The sequence below is a fragment of the Chenopodium album genome, chromosome 5 (genome assembly GCF_948465745.1).
Source record: "Chenopodium album chromosome 5, dcCheAlbu1.1, whole genome shotgun sequence".
NCBI classification, from domain to species: Eukaryota; Viridiplantae; Streptophyta; class Magnoliopsida; order Caryophyllales; family Amaranthaceae; genus Chenopodium; species Chenopodium album.
The window spans coordinates 6,649,334-6,665,081 of NC_137838.1; the positions used below are offsets into that span (position 1 = coordinate 6,649,334).

The following is a 15,748-nucleotide window of genomic DNA, read 5'->3' on the forward strand; positions in this document are numbered from 1 at the left end:
ACGATCAGTTTACCGGTTTACAACTTCACCGATTTTTTAACTCTAGTCTACCACAAACATTTATGACAACAAATAATAATCATATATGGTTCCAAACAGCATTATATAACCCCGATATATATCCCCTAAAATTTCAAGACATTTCGACACCGAGCCCGGAAACCTCCAAAATTTCTCAAAAAGCATGGATATTAAGTCTTCAATTTTGGAATTTTTTGACTTTTTTTCGCCTAGAAATAAAAATTGCCGAAATGTTTTTCATGGTCCCTAATACCCTCTGGGAGTCCAATTGGGTTGGTGGAACCATCCAATTTGCCTTTAAACAACCAATTTAATTACCTGTTTATAACTTGCACGAATTTCATTTATTCAAGCCTACTACGAACATTTATGACAACATAAAATGATCATATATGGTTTCAAACGGCATTATATGACACCGAGATGTACTCCTGAAATATTAATATTTTTCTACACTAGGCCCCTAAACTCCAAAATTTATCAAAAAGCGTGGATAGCCTTCAATTTTGAATTTTTTTGATTTTTTTCGCCCGGAATTAAAAAATTTCTGAAATTTATACCATGGTTCTTAATATCCTTTGAGAGTCCAATTGGGTGGGTGGACAAATATGATACAGGGTGCTTTCGGTGGTAGTAAATGTCAATTTTTCCAAAGATATAACATGTGCATTAACACGAGTACAATCTAAGGGTCTGTTCTTATTTACTGAACTCAGCTGAACTGAACTGAACTGAACTTAACTGAACTGAATTGAGCTGAACTGAACTGAACTGAATTGAACTGAGCTGAATTGAACTGAATTGAATTTTTATAAGAGAAGGAAATTAGGAGCTGAACTGAACTGAACTGAGCTGAGTTGAGATGAGCTGAATTCAACGTAAGAGAACATGCCCTAATCATTCAATAATAATTTTGTTGCCATCACAATTGTTCCCCTCTTGCAAATACCTTCAACGCCAAATACTGAATTTATTTGTTACTAACCTCTATCTCTAATAATTAAGCCACATTTGAGGATCATGGAATTGAGGGACGGTTTGTCCCTCCATCTCCCCCAAGAGTGACATGGGTTCGATCCTCACCCCACCCCTCCTGTGATAAGAGGGGCACCCCCATATCGATCTTACCGTGTAAAAAAAAAAAAGCCACATTTATGTATACCCTCAAACTACTCAACATTCATATGCACAAGAAAAAAAAAAAATAAAAAAAAATTTGCACATCAACCCCCCGTACAGAGAAAATTTTGTAAATAGATCAAGAAAAATGAGTTCTTATTGTTGAAAGATTTTCAATGAACATAACTCATACATATTAACATAATACAGAATGTCATCATATTTTACAAAATAGAAAGATAATAATCACAATAAACATCCAGGCATGCCTTATTGTTCTTAGCACAAAGATCAATTTCAACAAGCCAACCTTTCCATCTTTCAACACACATAATCATACAGTATGTCAAATATTTGCAAATCTTCAACAGATATTCTCTTGAAAAAATCCCGGCTACCTATGTTCTAACATGTTCACAACAGTGAATTTATGACAGAATCCTGTTTACTTAAGTTCTAACATGTTCACATCAGCATATTCACATGTAACTGTTTGGCAGAATTTAAGTTTTGAACAAGGGAATGCACTAAATGCAGATTAATCCAATATACTTCATACAAGATTATCATACTTACGGTGAGCTGAAGATGACGTCCACACTTTAGCTATGCAGCAGGCTTCTCTTACCTGATCAAACCTCAAGTAATACTTTGTAATCTCTTTCTTTCCCTGTCTCACAGCATAATCATGTCATTATACTATCTCTGAAACATATAAAGATGTCATTAACGTCTCTAAGAAATCAAAGCTTTGGCTCAACGATAACACCTTTGACTATCATCAACTCACTTTTCTCTATGGGTTTCTAAAGGCAAACTCATGGAAAATCTCACCACTCCAACATTACGCGAGGATGCCTGAAATAATGAAATTTACTGGCCAAAACTTGTATACATTCATTCATTCCTAGGCTTGTCATCCAATTTTACATAATGCTCTTTTCTTGTATTATACAGGATAAAAAGAACAAATCCAATCAGAAAATCGGCCTAATAAAAAGGAAAAAAGAGAGAGAGAGAGAAAAGGAACCAACACCAATCTAAGGTTACAATCAGTTAAAAGCTCAAAGCTTTAGGCTGGTATAGTCGGTCTTTGGTCCAGTAACTCCAGTCTGGTCCAATGTTCTGGTCAGGACCGGTTTTTGAACAGCGCTAACAACAACACCTTGTATTTCGAACCCAGGCTCGATCCCTGCCAGCCTGAAGTGTAGAGTCTGGTCAATAGATGCAGGGGATGTCATGAATTCACCAATAACTATTTGAATCCATACATCTTTTTGCTTGTCAACCAACACAAGTTCCTCTGCATGGGATGTTCCGGGAGCGTAGGAAAAATAAGATCTAGCAGCCTTCAGACACCTTTCAGATGCTGAGAAAGGCACTTTTATCACAAATGCAACTTCATAACTGATTTCTGGCGAGAGATTTCCAGCGTCAAAATCCCCCATCACATAGAAAAGCTTATTACTGAAAGATGCTGGTTTCAATTTTCCCACTGTTATCAATGCTCCATCGCTGCAGCACAGAAATTAACCCAAATAAGAACATACATCAAGGACTTGAAGACATTCTAATTAAAAAAGAGAGACTAAATCTATATTGTGATTCCTCTTTGAAATGTGAATTTACTATAAAAACAAGCACAAACTATTGTCTGTACAATAAGTAACGCGAATCGACTATTTAAGTACTATAATTTACATTGAATGTACCAAAAGATCTAAAAACCATCAAATTTAACAGATTCTATCTATATTATGATTACTCTTGAATAGAATTTGGCAGCAACACAACAAATGATATACAGAATGTTAGCCTATACCTTTCTTCAATTACGCTCCATCCCCAGCAATTATCCAAGGGAACATACTTAAATGGGTCACACTCAGCCAAAGATAGGCATGTGGCATACAACATGAAGCAATTATAGTAGATGTCATTTTGCTTCACCACCCAGTATTTCTGCATAGTTACATCACAGGTTAAACTGAGTACTTAGGAAATCAGACTCAACTTTAAGCAGTAACACTGAGAAAAAATAAATTATAGAGATGATTGGTGAACAAGCCTGTGTTTTATTATTCAAGAAAACTCCAGCAATGAGCTGCTCGTAGAGCTTGCTGATGGAGGAAAAGTCAACAGGAGTGTCAGATTGTTCAATGATGGCTTCAAAGTTATGCGGCAGCCTAAGGGTTTGTCTTGACCATCCACATTCTTCTGCTTTTTGGACAAACTCCTGGGGCACTCCGAAACACTCGAGTTGCTGAAGGGTGGTAACAAACGGCAAGCCAAGGGGAAACATGTGTAGCATTCCACACTTAATAATCACTAGCTTCTTAAGACAAGGCAGTGCGCCTGGCTGTACCTCCCATATGTTCAATTTTGGGAGACTCGCCAAATATAGCTCTTCAAGCATAGGAAACGAGCCATCTCTGCAGGAAAACACAGTCCCCAAGAAGGAATTGGTAAGTTTGAGGCGCTTCAGATGGGCCAATGCTCCAGCTGCCACCATGGGATCTTCATTTTCTAGAATGCTATCCTTCAACTCTAATATTACAAGGTTTGGTGGCAATATGAAAGACAATCTGTTCACCTGTAATTTTCCAACCAATACCAGTTTATGTAGAAGTTGGTTGTGAGAGAAGATTGGATTAGCAAGCTGTAAGGCTACACCGTCACTCCACTCACAGTGAAATGTATGGAGTTGGCCAGATGTCAGGCTTGGGCAATTGAAGGCAGCCTTGAGATCCTTTTCTGTACTCACCATCACCTTCAACTTTTTTAAATTTGTGCTCAGTTTAGGCACCTCTCTTGCAAACCAATCATTCCCTCCACCACATCTAACACCCCACAAAATTTGCAGGTTTGACATAGAACTCAGCTGCAGCTCTTTTAATCTCAAAGGGGATTGAGCAGGCAAGTATAGATGCCTAAGTTGCACAAACTTCCCAAATATATTGGGAATTATTATAGGTATGTTGTTATCAGAATCAATGTTTCTGTAGTCTAAAGTCAATAACTTCCTCAAATTTCCTATAGAATTGGGAAGCTTTGTTATATTTGAGGCACGAATTCCAAGGTATCTTAAGTGAATAAAGCTTCCAATTTGTGTGGGTAAGGTACCAGATGCAGTCTTAATGCCCCACAGATTCAACAATCTCAGCAACTTGAAATTGTGGTAGACAATCCTCAAATCTAACGTCTTGGATACATAAGTATTGTGCAAGCTGCTAGATCTTGTCAACAAAACAAGTGACCTTAAATTTGAAACTTGTGTGGGGAAAGTGATGCTGGAGAAGTTAGGAAAATAGAGCTAGTCATTAAAATTCTCCAAAAATAAAGGAGGCAATTAAGACAATGATTCATCCAATTCCAAATATGATAAAGTTATATGATGCATTAAGTAGGATGTGGCTATTGATCTCCTAAGTTACCTGGAATGAAGAGCAGCTCTACGTGGTTGGATTTTCAACAAAGATGCATGAGTGGTATCTTGATCACTGGTACCAGCAGTATAGATTTGAAGAAAACTCTCTTCCTTGGCTTTTTTAACACAAAGATCACGCAATAGATCATGCAAGTGAAAAGCCTTTATGGCTCCTTTATAGTTGGTTCGCACTACCTGAATCAAGAACCGGTGGCTCAACTCTTCTAAACATTGCACTGCTACATCTTCTTGGGACATCTCTTGATTAGGTGAGCCAACAAGACCTTCAGCTATCCACATCCGAGTTAGCATTCCAGCTGCAATTTGGCAGTCTTCTGGAAATATACCAAGATAAAGAAAGCAAGGCTTCAAATCATATGGTAGATCCTCATAACTCAAAGCTAGCAAATCCTGTACGCTTGTGCATGTGTCCGTGTAGGTACCCTCCATCACTCGTGAACGTACGGTGTCACTCACCTGCTGCCACTCTCCTATGCTTTCTCTAGTGTTCAAAATCCCAGCTAGTGCTACTATAGCCAAAGGAAGTCCGCCACATTTTTTCAGCATTTCCTTGCCAAGTCTCTCGAAACTTTCTGTGTTGCAACTTTTGTGCTGACTAAGGGCAAGCTTATAAAGCAAGTCCCAACCTTCCTCCTCACTTAAAGGACGTGGCTTGTGGACATACACATTTTGCTGAAGGTTTTGGGACTGAATGATCTTCTGATTTCGAGTTGTGATGATAATCTTGCTGCCACTATTTATACTTCCCCACGGAAGGGCAGGAAGTATTTGCTCTAGAGCCTCTTTCCTCCATACATCATCCAGGATGACCAAGTATAGCTTCTCTTTTAAGATGTTGTAGAGATTATCCATCAGCTCCTCCACATTCAATTTGGCATGGAGCTCAGACGTCTCCTTTGGACCACCCACCTTCCTCAAAATTTCAGATAATACATGACGGGTGTCCCATTCTTGAGATATGGATACCCATGCCATACAATTCATGAAGCACTTTTGGATACATGGATGATTGTAAAGCTTTCTGGCCAAGGTAGTTTTCCCGCAGCCACCCATTCCTACAATGGAAAGAACTTTTATGTGGCTGTTCTTCTCACCTATAAGCACTTCTAACAACAGCCTTTGCATGTCCTCCTCCAAGCCAACAACATACTCAAAGTTGTCATCATAGTAGTAGCTTCGACGCGGTGGCCTCCTATGACGGGGTCGTCTAAAACCTTCTGCTTCATTGATTCTTCTTAGTCCAAAGCTATTTAACTTTTCGATGTTTTTCCTAACTTCTTCTCGTGTTTCATATATATGCTTCCCAACTTCATACATCTTTGGGGCACTATGCATGAAGCAAGCAAATCTCATGATCCAGCTCTCTTCAGACATGACTTGTACATTGAGAACATACATGTCAATCACATCCTCAGCATCAAATGCAAGCTTTGTAATTTGTCGTATAAGAACACAAATTATTTCTTCCTTTTCATGCTTTGCATCAGCATCTTGGAGGTATTGCTGCATCAGTTCAAGCTCTTGCTGAAGGCCCCGTACTTGATCTGCAACATCGAATAATATATTGGCCTCTTGAATCAATATAGAGCCAATCCACTGGACAGCTGATGCAACAATGGATTCTGCCATGGTTGTGAGCTTTGGTGTTTACCTTAGTTTTCCTGTTGATTTCACTGAAATGAATCAATATTAAAGATAGTCAATTCTAACTTACAACTTTTAAGGTGCTCCTAATTATCACAGCTTTGTTAATGGCGGAGATTTCAGCTTTTGGATCATGCATAGCATTTTCCTTGATAATATTCATACTATTACCAATAAAAGAGGAGTAATAGATAGTTCCCTTATAGTATGAGTTACTGGTTAGTACAGACTCTACAGAGAATGATTCTCTGAAGTTGTTACAAAGACCAAAACAAATAACATCAGAAATTTCATTAGACAGTTACCAAAACTAGCATCCAATTGAAACAATAAGATAGTGCCATCAACTTTGGAGTGAGACTCCACAACCAGTGAATAATATACAATAAACAATCATAAACAGCAACAACCAAGCCACCCGGGTATATTATACAATAAACAACAAATGTTTATTTAAATAAATTGTAAAATATGAAGAAAATTGATAGACATAGAAATCCAAGTAAGAAAACCAGTGTATAATAATATGAATACAACATATGTAACAGGAGACTTACGCGCAAGTTACGAGTTTACAACGCACTAGAACAGGCTGTTCTTTGATGGGAAGCTGTGCTAGGTACGTAGAAGCTAACGAGCAGTGACGTGAGATGAGCACAACTGCACAAATCTACAAGAATGACAAACTCAAAGAAAATTTTAAGTGAACATTCATGTGAACACTCTTCTTTTCCAACTTCTTAATATGGTTAGTCAATATACCAAATAGAGGTGACAAACAGTTTCTTCAGGTTGGATCAGTTTCGGGTATGTTTCATAGGATAGATCAGGCAAATTGTAAGTGTTGATCACAGAAGCCATGAACTTATACTATTGTAGAAATCAAAGTCTGTCAGAGTCAAGCAAGTCAACCTCTCTTTTATTAAATAAGAATAAGAAATGAGGATGATTTTCAAATAAAACGGCATTGAGCAGTAACTCTTGAATTTTCTTTACCAATTCTGGCAGCCTCTCACATCATAATTTAAAGCAGAAGTCATAACTATCTTAGTGCTTTGCAAAGAATTATGGAACTACCCCTTATTGCTAGAATTCACCACCGACTAGAATTGATTATTAAAATATACAAGTGGAATGCAAAGAAATCAACGACAATTTATAATTCAATTTACAAGTATGTTCTTCTTTTGTGAACATGTTCTTCAATAGAAACATAATAAATCACAATACCAAACAACAGTTTCTATACGCCATCTGCCGTAACATTCAGATAATAAGCAATCCTCTATTCCTGCCATTACTGATAAGCAATACATAGGTCATTTTAAATTAGATTAAGTTTGTGTCAAATTAAAAGCATAATATATTGAGTGTAATGCAGATCCCATCATCATCCTTTTTCTTTAGAACCGCCACAAAGACCAATACCACCACATCGATCCCCACTACCACATATTTGCACCACCACCACCACTACTGTCACCACCATTATCACCTTTCCCCGCATATCTGGACTCAGATTGGAGAAGAAACATGCAAATTTCACCTAAGAAAATTAATAATCACCCACCAAAAATGCCATTATAAATGCACCCGACTGTTTCCACGTTTTGCAGCAACTCAAGACAACTACGATCAAGAATCAGGCAACCAACAAGCAATCCATCTCATTAATGTCATATGTTATTTCAAACCTAGCTTCCACTCTTTCCAGTTAGCAGGGCAGGTTCACATTATTACAATCTAAAAAGATGGTCTGATTAAAGAGGGGAAATAGAGACAACACGGAAGAGCAGTAGAAGGGCAACGAAGACCAGACCCCATCACTAGTTCAGCGAATCAAACTATTGGCTCAATAACAACTCCTTTAATTACCAACCCATATCCAACCTCCCCCAAGGAGAAGGTCATTTTTCCAATATTTGCCAAGGATGTCTTAAATTTACCAACAAAAAGCCTTGTCCATTCACCTCTCGGTTTGTCATTCAAGTCATGTTCTTGTGACTCAAAATGACTAGGAAGATGAAGATAACAGATGGCAGGCTGCTTAAACTTATGCTGTTCAGGCGCTGCTAGTGGTAACATTACCACATAAGCAATTTTATATGTTACTCCTAAAGAGAGATACTTTGTGTTGAATTCCCCACGCACATCAAACAAGGTATTGTAAGGTGGCTCTATTTTGCCTACCATTATTGATGCACCATCACTGCCATGAAAAAATTGACAGAAATATTGTGTGAGCATGCATGGAAGTGAAAATTCTTGCAGCCTGTAAAGCAATTCCATTTTATTTTTCTTCAAGTAAATTTCATCTTGTTTTTGTTATAATTACTATTAATACGGTATACCTCTGATTTATATTGAGTTGACAGAGTTGTATACATGCAATAGCATAAATATCTAACAAAATACTCCCTCCATCTCCTTCTGTTTGTTCACTTTATTAAGATTTGGTGGTATAAATTGTAAAGTAGATGAGACTGAATAAAGGCATGGATTTCACCACTGAGTGAAAGAAGCATCAAGCGTCAACACACACATGCACACAAGCACTCAAATACGTACACGTACAGACACATACTAACACCATCACAGACATACATGTACAAACATACTGACATACTAGGACCATTAAAGTTCAATACAACTTGCCATTCAACATTTTATTTTTAAAAAAAAAGTCTTGATAAAAAAAAAATGGCTTGTTTTTTTAGTTTATATATATAATATAAATATTAATGAGAATTTCACTAATCAATCACCCTTAACGATTATACTTTGTTATCATGATGAATATACAGCATTTTTCATATTCAGTATGACAGTTAAAGATATTATAAAATGCTACCTTTTTTTTTTTAAGAGCCAACATATAAAACTAAAGAATACAAAATAAAACACAAAATTGATATATTAGCTTATTTTTTGTGTTCACTTAATTAATAATTCTTTGAACATACCTTTCTTCCATCTGGCTCCATTCCCAGCAACTATCCAAGGATTTGTGATATCCAGGATAACAATCCCCAAGTGGGTCAGACTTGCATAGAGAGAGGTATGTGGCGTACAACATAAAGCAATTATAGTAGTGCTCATTATACTTCATGAGCCAATATCTCTGCATTTGATCAACTTCACAAAATTTAAATGTATTAATCATCTACATGAGTGAACCCAGATTATTTTTACAGATAAAAAGCTTCAGGAATAAGAAATTCATAACTTTAAAGCCTCCCTAGGTTAGATCACGCATAGACTAATAATAAACTTGCCTGCTTTTTATAATTTAGAAATACCCCAGCAGTGAGCTGCTCATAGAGCTTGCGAATGGAAGAAGTGTCAACAGGAGAGTCACACTCTTCAATGATGGCCTCGACATTATGAGGCAGCTTAAGCCTTTGTTCTGACCACCCATATTCTTTTGCTTTTTGGAGGAATTCCTGTGGTAAACCAAAAAACTCAAGATGCTGAAGGGTGGCCATAAACGGCAATCCTTGGGGAAACTTGTGTAGCCTTCCACATTTCATGATCACTAATTTGTTAAGGCATGGCATTGCCCCCGACTCTATTATCCAAGTATTCAAGCTTTGAAGACTCTCAAGGTAAAGCTCCTCAAGCACAGGAAATGATTTGTTCTTGCATATAAATACAGTCCCCAAGTAAGATTTTGACAGTTTGAGGAACTTCAAGTGAGCCAATGCCCCAGTAGTAACCATAGGATCCTCATTTTCTACCATGCTATCCTTCAATTCTAACTTCACAAGATTAGATGGTAAGATGCCTGACAATTTTACATGTATGGGTCCAACCAGCACCAATTTATGTAGGCAATGGTTGTGAGACATCGGATTCACAGATCGTAAGGCTACACCAGTATACCACTCACAGTGGAATGAATAGAGCTTATTGGAAATGAGGCTCAAATAATTGAATGCAGCATTCAAATCCTTTTCCGTCGACACAATCACCTTAAGCTTTTTAAGACTTGTACTTAGCTTGGGCATTTCTGTCTGAAACCAATCACCTCCTCCATCACATCTTATGCCCCACAATATCCGCAATTGTTTCATTGCACTAAGCTTTAACTTCTGAAGACTCCAACAATGTTCAATTGGAAAAAACAGATGCCTAAGTAGCTCAAGCTTCCACAAGCCTTCAGGCAATTTTACTGTGAAATTATCAACTGTGTCAATGTTCCTGTAGTCTAAGGTCAATAAGTTCCTCAAATTCCCAATAGAGGTGGGCAGTTGGGTAATATTTGAAGCGCGAATTCCAAGATACCTCAAATGTATTAAGTTCCCAATTTGTTTAGGTATGGTCCCGTCAGAAGTCTTAATGCCCCAAAGACTTAACAATCTAAGTAGTTTAAAATGATCCACCCTCCTTAAGTCTAACACCTCATTTGAAACATGAATTGAGTGCAATATGCTCGATCTAGTCAACAGTAAAAGTGACCTTAAATTCGAAGCTTGTGTAGGAAAAGAGATGCTGTAAAAGTAAAAATAAAAAAACTAATTAACGAGAATAGAAAAAAGTTGTAGCCCATTATTCATTTGTGCATTTTCGTCTAGTTACAAAAAATTCTAAATATAGGACATACAAACTCTAAAATTAATATAATACTTACATATAACCACCAATCATGGATTTCAAACATCTGCCACCTACACCCAGACTTACGTGCAACAAATCTGCCACCTACACCAGACTTACGTGCAACAAATGGATAAGAGACAACCTGACACTTCCAACTACTTAAACTCACATTTGACCAGGAAAAGTCTTCTGATACAAGACTTTCACATACAGTCGACACAGAATTACAGAGTATATCCTAAAAATCCCCCTTTGCCTCTCCACACTGGAGAACTAAATTCTTGAGCTCAACAAACCAAATATCCAAAGTTTATCCTTCAACAGGAATCATATAAGGGATTATCAAAATTGACAACAGTTCTTTTACTTGATAACACTGTATCTCCTCTACTTTTACTAAATAATGTCGCCCAAACAGATAGGCTAAAGGTGCCATTATCTGAGATTCTGAGATAGAATTAAGGATACTTTATGTGCATCTTGACAGGACATGTAGTGAACAAATCATTTCCTTCAAAGATAGGCAAACACCATAACAATCATGCACAATATGGCAGTTAGCAGGATAAGCAGGGAAAAGCCTCTACAGGGATTGAAATTCAGTCTTCATTAGCCTTTACTTTTCTTCATTAACAAAATTATCATTCACTAGTACTCTCTAAAGTTAATTGGTTGACAAAAACACCTAAAATGCAACTTTTTCTATGCATATCCTCCTTTTCCCGTGGTTAATTGTCAACAGTTAATTAACCTTTCTATGCTTCACTTCATATGTCAACCGATTGATCCTGAATCACAGTACAAAAATATTGTTGTGATATATAATGAACTACTTTCATAATTTTACTCCTTGCAATTCTTCTCACCAAACCTATGGAGAAACTACCGCTCAAACTCATACAGTGTAGCACCTATACTATAAAACATGCAGAGTGTGAATCATTAAATTTCTGAAGTGAATCAAAATAATAGTAAACAATGTGATGACACAGAAAAAAAAGAAAAGCATATCCAAGCAATAATGTTTCACATTTAGGCTTTGGTTTATTTTGATTTATTTCAAACAAAATAAGTAATATAGTTAAAATAATTCAGACATGGTTCAGACCAAATAAGTTCATATAAGTTCAAACAAAACATGTCGAATAGATAGACCCTTACATAATATATACAAAGTATATAGTAGTTTAATTTTCCTAGTAAAATGTGCAGAGTAAGACCTCTATTGAAACACAAAATGATCAAAAGCCCAATTTATGATGGGAGTAGGAATGGAAAAAAGTTTTATAAAGATTAGCTCTATTGATCAATTGAAATTGTGATACAACAACAAAACTGGACATGAATAGCTCAACATCAGCATTGCCTTGATGCCAAGACTTCTACCAAAAGTGAGGTAAGGATATTTTCAATAAAAAAAATTATTTGGTAGTGCAAAAAGTTCTACATAATTCTACTTACAGAAACAGAAGTAAAGAGCTATTTTAGTTTATCCCAATAAAATCTAAAGCTAAAATATAATCAATGAGTTTAATTAGAAGCCCAACAGCTTGCTAAACAACAATAGTAGAATGAAAATTTAGGGAATATATCAGGACATAAATGAAGTGAAAAGCAAGACATCTATTCTTAAAGGATAGATTGAATACTAGAGAGCATATGTGAGCAAAGAATCTTCTCTATTACCTGGAATGAAGAGCAGCCCTCCGTGATTGGATTGTTATTGTTGATGCATCACTGGCAGAAGAACCATTGCTTGAAGAATTAATTTGAAGAAAATTTTGCTCTCTGGCTTTTCTGACACAAAGTTCGCGCAATAGATCATGTAAATGAATTGCTTTTATAGCTCCTTTGAAATTGGTTCTCACCACTTGGATCATAAACCTGTTGCTCAAATCTTCTAAATGTTGCATTGCAATATCTTCTGGGGCCATCTCTTCATGTGCAGTGACAAGACCCTCAGCTATCCACATCCTAATCAACAAACCAGTTGAAATTTGACAATCGTCAGGAAATGCACCCAGATGAAGAAAACAAGGCTTCAGGTCATAAGGTAGATCATCATAGCTTAAAGCCAATAGATCATGGACACTACTAGATATGTGTGCACATGTACTCTCCATCACTTTGGATCGCATGGCTTCGTGAACCTGCTGCCATTCCCCAATGCTCCCTTTTGTGTACAAAACCCCAGCTAAAGCCACTATAGCTAATGGAAGTCCCTTACATTTACTCAGCATTTCCTTGCCTAAAATCTCAAAGCTGTCTGTGTTGTAATTTCTCCGATGACTAAGGGAAATCATACTGAATAATTCCCAACCTTCATCCTCACTTAGAGGCCTTGATTCGTATATATACATGTCTTGATGGAGATTTTGAATTTGGATGATTTCTAGATTACGTGTTGTAATAATAATCTTGCTTCCCATATTATTCTCACCCCGTGGGAGGGCTGGAAGTATTTCCTCAAGAGCCTCTCTCCTCCACACGTCATCAAGGACCACCAAGTATGACTTTTTTTCCAGGATGTTACGAAGCTTTTCTACCAATTCTTCAACCATAGATCTAGCAAGCATCTTAGCATTCTCCTTAGGGCTGCCAATCTGCCGCAAGATTTCAGACAGGATATGTTGTGTCCTCCATTCTTGAGATACATAAACCCAGGCAGTACAATCAAAGCACTCTTTAGCAAATGGGTGATTGTAAAGCTTCCTAGCTAAGGTAGTTTTCCCAGAACCGCCCATACCAACAATAGAAACAACATTTATTTGGTTCTTCTCCTCACCCATAAGTACTTCTAACAGCTTTGGAATGTCTTTCTCCAACCCAACTACATGTTTACCATAATTGTCATCATAGGGATAGCTTTGTGGCTTTCTCTTCCAACATCTGTCATCACGATATGATCTCTGATTCTTGTCCAACTCTATGATTCTTAATTTAATTTCCCTTTTGAAACTCATTATCAAACTTAATGTCCCCATTTTCCTATTTGGCAATTCTCAATTATCTTCTCTGTTTCCTTAATTTTTCTCCCTACTTCTTTGTCTTGAGTTGTGTCCCACACTCGTCAACTTAATTGTTTTTTCTTTCAATTTGTTCACTCGCATATAAATCATGTGCAAATGCCTATGGGGCAAGTATACTGGGATTGAAAAAAAAAAAAAGAAGAAAATTAAATTAAACATTATTCCTAGAGCTGCTGAATTGGGTCAGGTCTAGACTCGGGTCATTGGGGATTTGAATCAAGCTAAACATATGAATTGAATTCTATATTCAGGTCAAATTTTGACAGCAATATGTCAAAATACGTAAATATTGAGCCACAAAATCAGCCAACTAGAATTCATAGGTTGCCCAGGCCAAATAATTATGCAATTAAATAAAATAATTATAGAAACATAAACCCCATTTCTTGTTAATGTAAAAAAAAATGATACGAATAAAAGGAATTCCAATTAATAAGCATAATTCATTTTTTAACAATTTAATTGAAATGGCGAACATTAAATTCTAAACTATATTTAGTAGATGCAAATGAAATTAAACAAAAAAAATTAAAATCTGTAAGATAAGATGCAATTAAGGAAGAAGAAGACAATTACCATTGAGGAGATTGGCGAAGGTGAAAGTTGAAGAATGAAGGTCGTAAGCTACGGTGGTCGGAGTTAAACGAAAGAGATGACGCCATTCCTCTGTGCCCTGGAGAGTGGAGAGTGGTGAATGGAGAAAACAAAGGGTTTTTTTTTTCACTGTCTCTAATTCATTTTTACATTTTTTTTTTTCGGTTTTACATCATACTAGGGGAGGTTTTACACTAAACTAGCCTTCTGACTGGTGCAATGCACGGGTTATTCATAAAAAAATTGCATTGAAAAATGAATTAGGATATATTAATAAGCCTGGTTATAATGTGTGATCAAAAATATGATTAAGAAATTTAATTTTTGGAATTGTAATTGAAAATGGGGATTAAATAAAAGTGGAGGGGTTAAAATTAAAGAGAGAAAAGCAAAAGGTTAAATTGAAGAGGAGAGATGAAGATGAAGATGAAGATGAAGATGAAGTGTATATAGAAGATGAAGCATATAATTTTAATGAAAGAATTAAAGAAATATAGTGTAATAAAAAAATTAATTGATAGTGTAAGAAGACATGTGGCATTTAGGTTAGAAAAAAAATATTGAAATGTAATAGGATAGAGACATGTGTTTTCCTTGGTTACAGTTTTTAAATACTAAGTATAGATATAGATATAGATAGATATAGATATAATGTATGAACAAGTGAACAACACAGATTTTAATATTGTAGTTGTCACATCATATGGTCAGGGTTACTTAGGGTATGTTCTCTTAATATTATTTTTAGTTCACTTTACCTCTAATAAGTTTGGTTCAGTTCAGTTTTTAAGTTCCTTCACTCATAAATTATTTAGTTCAGTTCAGTTCAGCTCCAATAAGTTCAGTTCATCTCAGCTCAGTTCAGTCAATCTGAACAGTCCCTCAATTAGGGATTACTCGATCAAAGATTATTCGATCGGTCAAAGGTTACTCCATCGTTCAGCCCCTACCCAGTCAATCAAGAGTTAATTGGTCAATGATTATCCGGTTAGTATTTTAGTGTGTGTCAGTCGGCCACACAGAAAGTGCGTTGTAATGTATTTACTAAGTGTTCATGTAATCAAACAAAAAAATCGATAGAAATAATCATCTAATTAACAAAATAATTATAAAAATATATTGTAAACACATACTTCGTAATTTTTATATGATAAATTTTTTTTATATGATAAATTTTTTTTCGATTCTTCACTTAAATTTGAGGAATTATATCAATGAATAATTTACATTCGTTCAGTAAATATTCTTGTTATTATTAAAATTTATCAAATACCCATAAGTTTTTTTAAAAATT

General features: G+C 36.1%; 2 protein-coding genes across 3 annotated transcripts; both read right to left on the reverse strand.

Annotated features, from left to right (window-relative positions):
• Window positions 1-1,982: 1,982 nt before the first annotated feature.
• On the reverse strand, window positions 1,983-9,448 carry LOC145631701 (putative disease resistance RPP13-like protein 3). 2 transcript variants are annotated; one of them, XM_081683857.1, is made up of 6 exons: window positions 9,196-9,448; window positions 6,790-6,902; window positions 4,575-6,249; window positions 3,209-4,430; window positions 2,963-3,102; window positions 1,983-2,655 (listed from the first exon to the last, which is right to left on the reverse strand). In XM_081683857.1, exons 3-6 carry the CDS (start codon window positions 6,215-6,217, stop codon window positions 2,205-2,207), a joined length of 3,456 nt encoding a protein of 1,151 aa, XP_081539983.1. In that variant the 5' UTR covers window positions 6,218-6,249; window positions 6,790-6,902; window positions 9,196-9,448; the 3' UTR covers window positions 1,983-2,204. The 2 variants fall into 2 exon arrangements, with proteins under 2 accessions (XP_081539983.1, XP_081539982.1); XM_081683856.1 differs by having other exon boundaries at window positions 4,575-6,261.
• A 1,135-nt stretch (window positions 9,449-10,583) lies between these two features.
• LOC145631702 (disease resistance protein RPP13-like) lies at window positions 10,584-14,647 on the reverse strand. The gene is made up of 4 exons (XM_081683858.1): window positions 14,437-14,647; window positions 12,518-13,976; window positions 10,863-10,933; window positions 10,584-10,723 (listed from the first exon to the last, which is right to left on the reverse strand). The coding sequence occupies exons 2-3, from the start codon at window positions 13,813-13,815 to the stop codon at window positions 10,912-10,914; spliced, it is 1,320 nt and encodes a 439-aa protein (XP_081539984.1). The 5' UTR covers window positions 13,816-13,976; window positions 14,437-14,647; the 3' UTR covers window positions 10,584-10,723; window positions 10,863-10,911.
• Window positions 14,648-15,748: the final 1,101 nt, after the last annotated feature.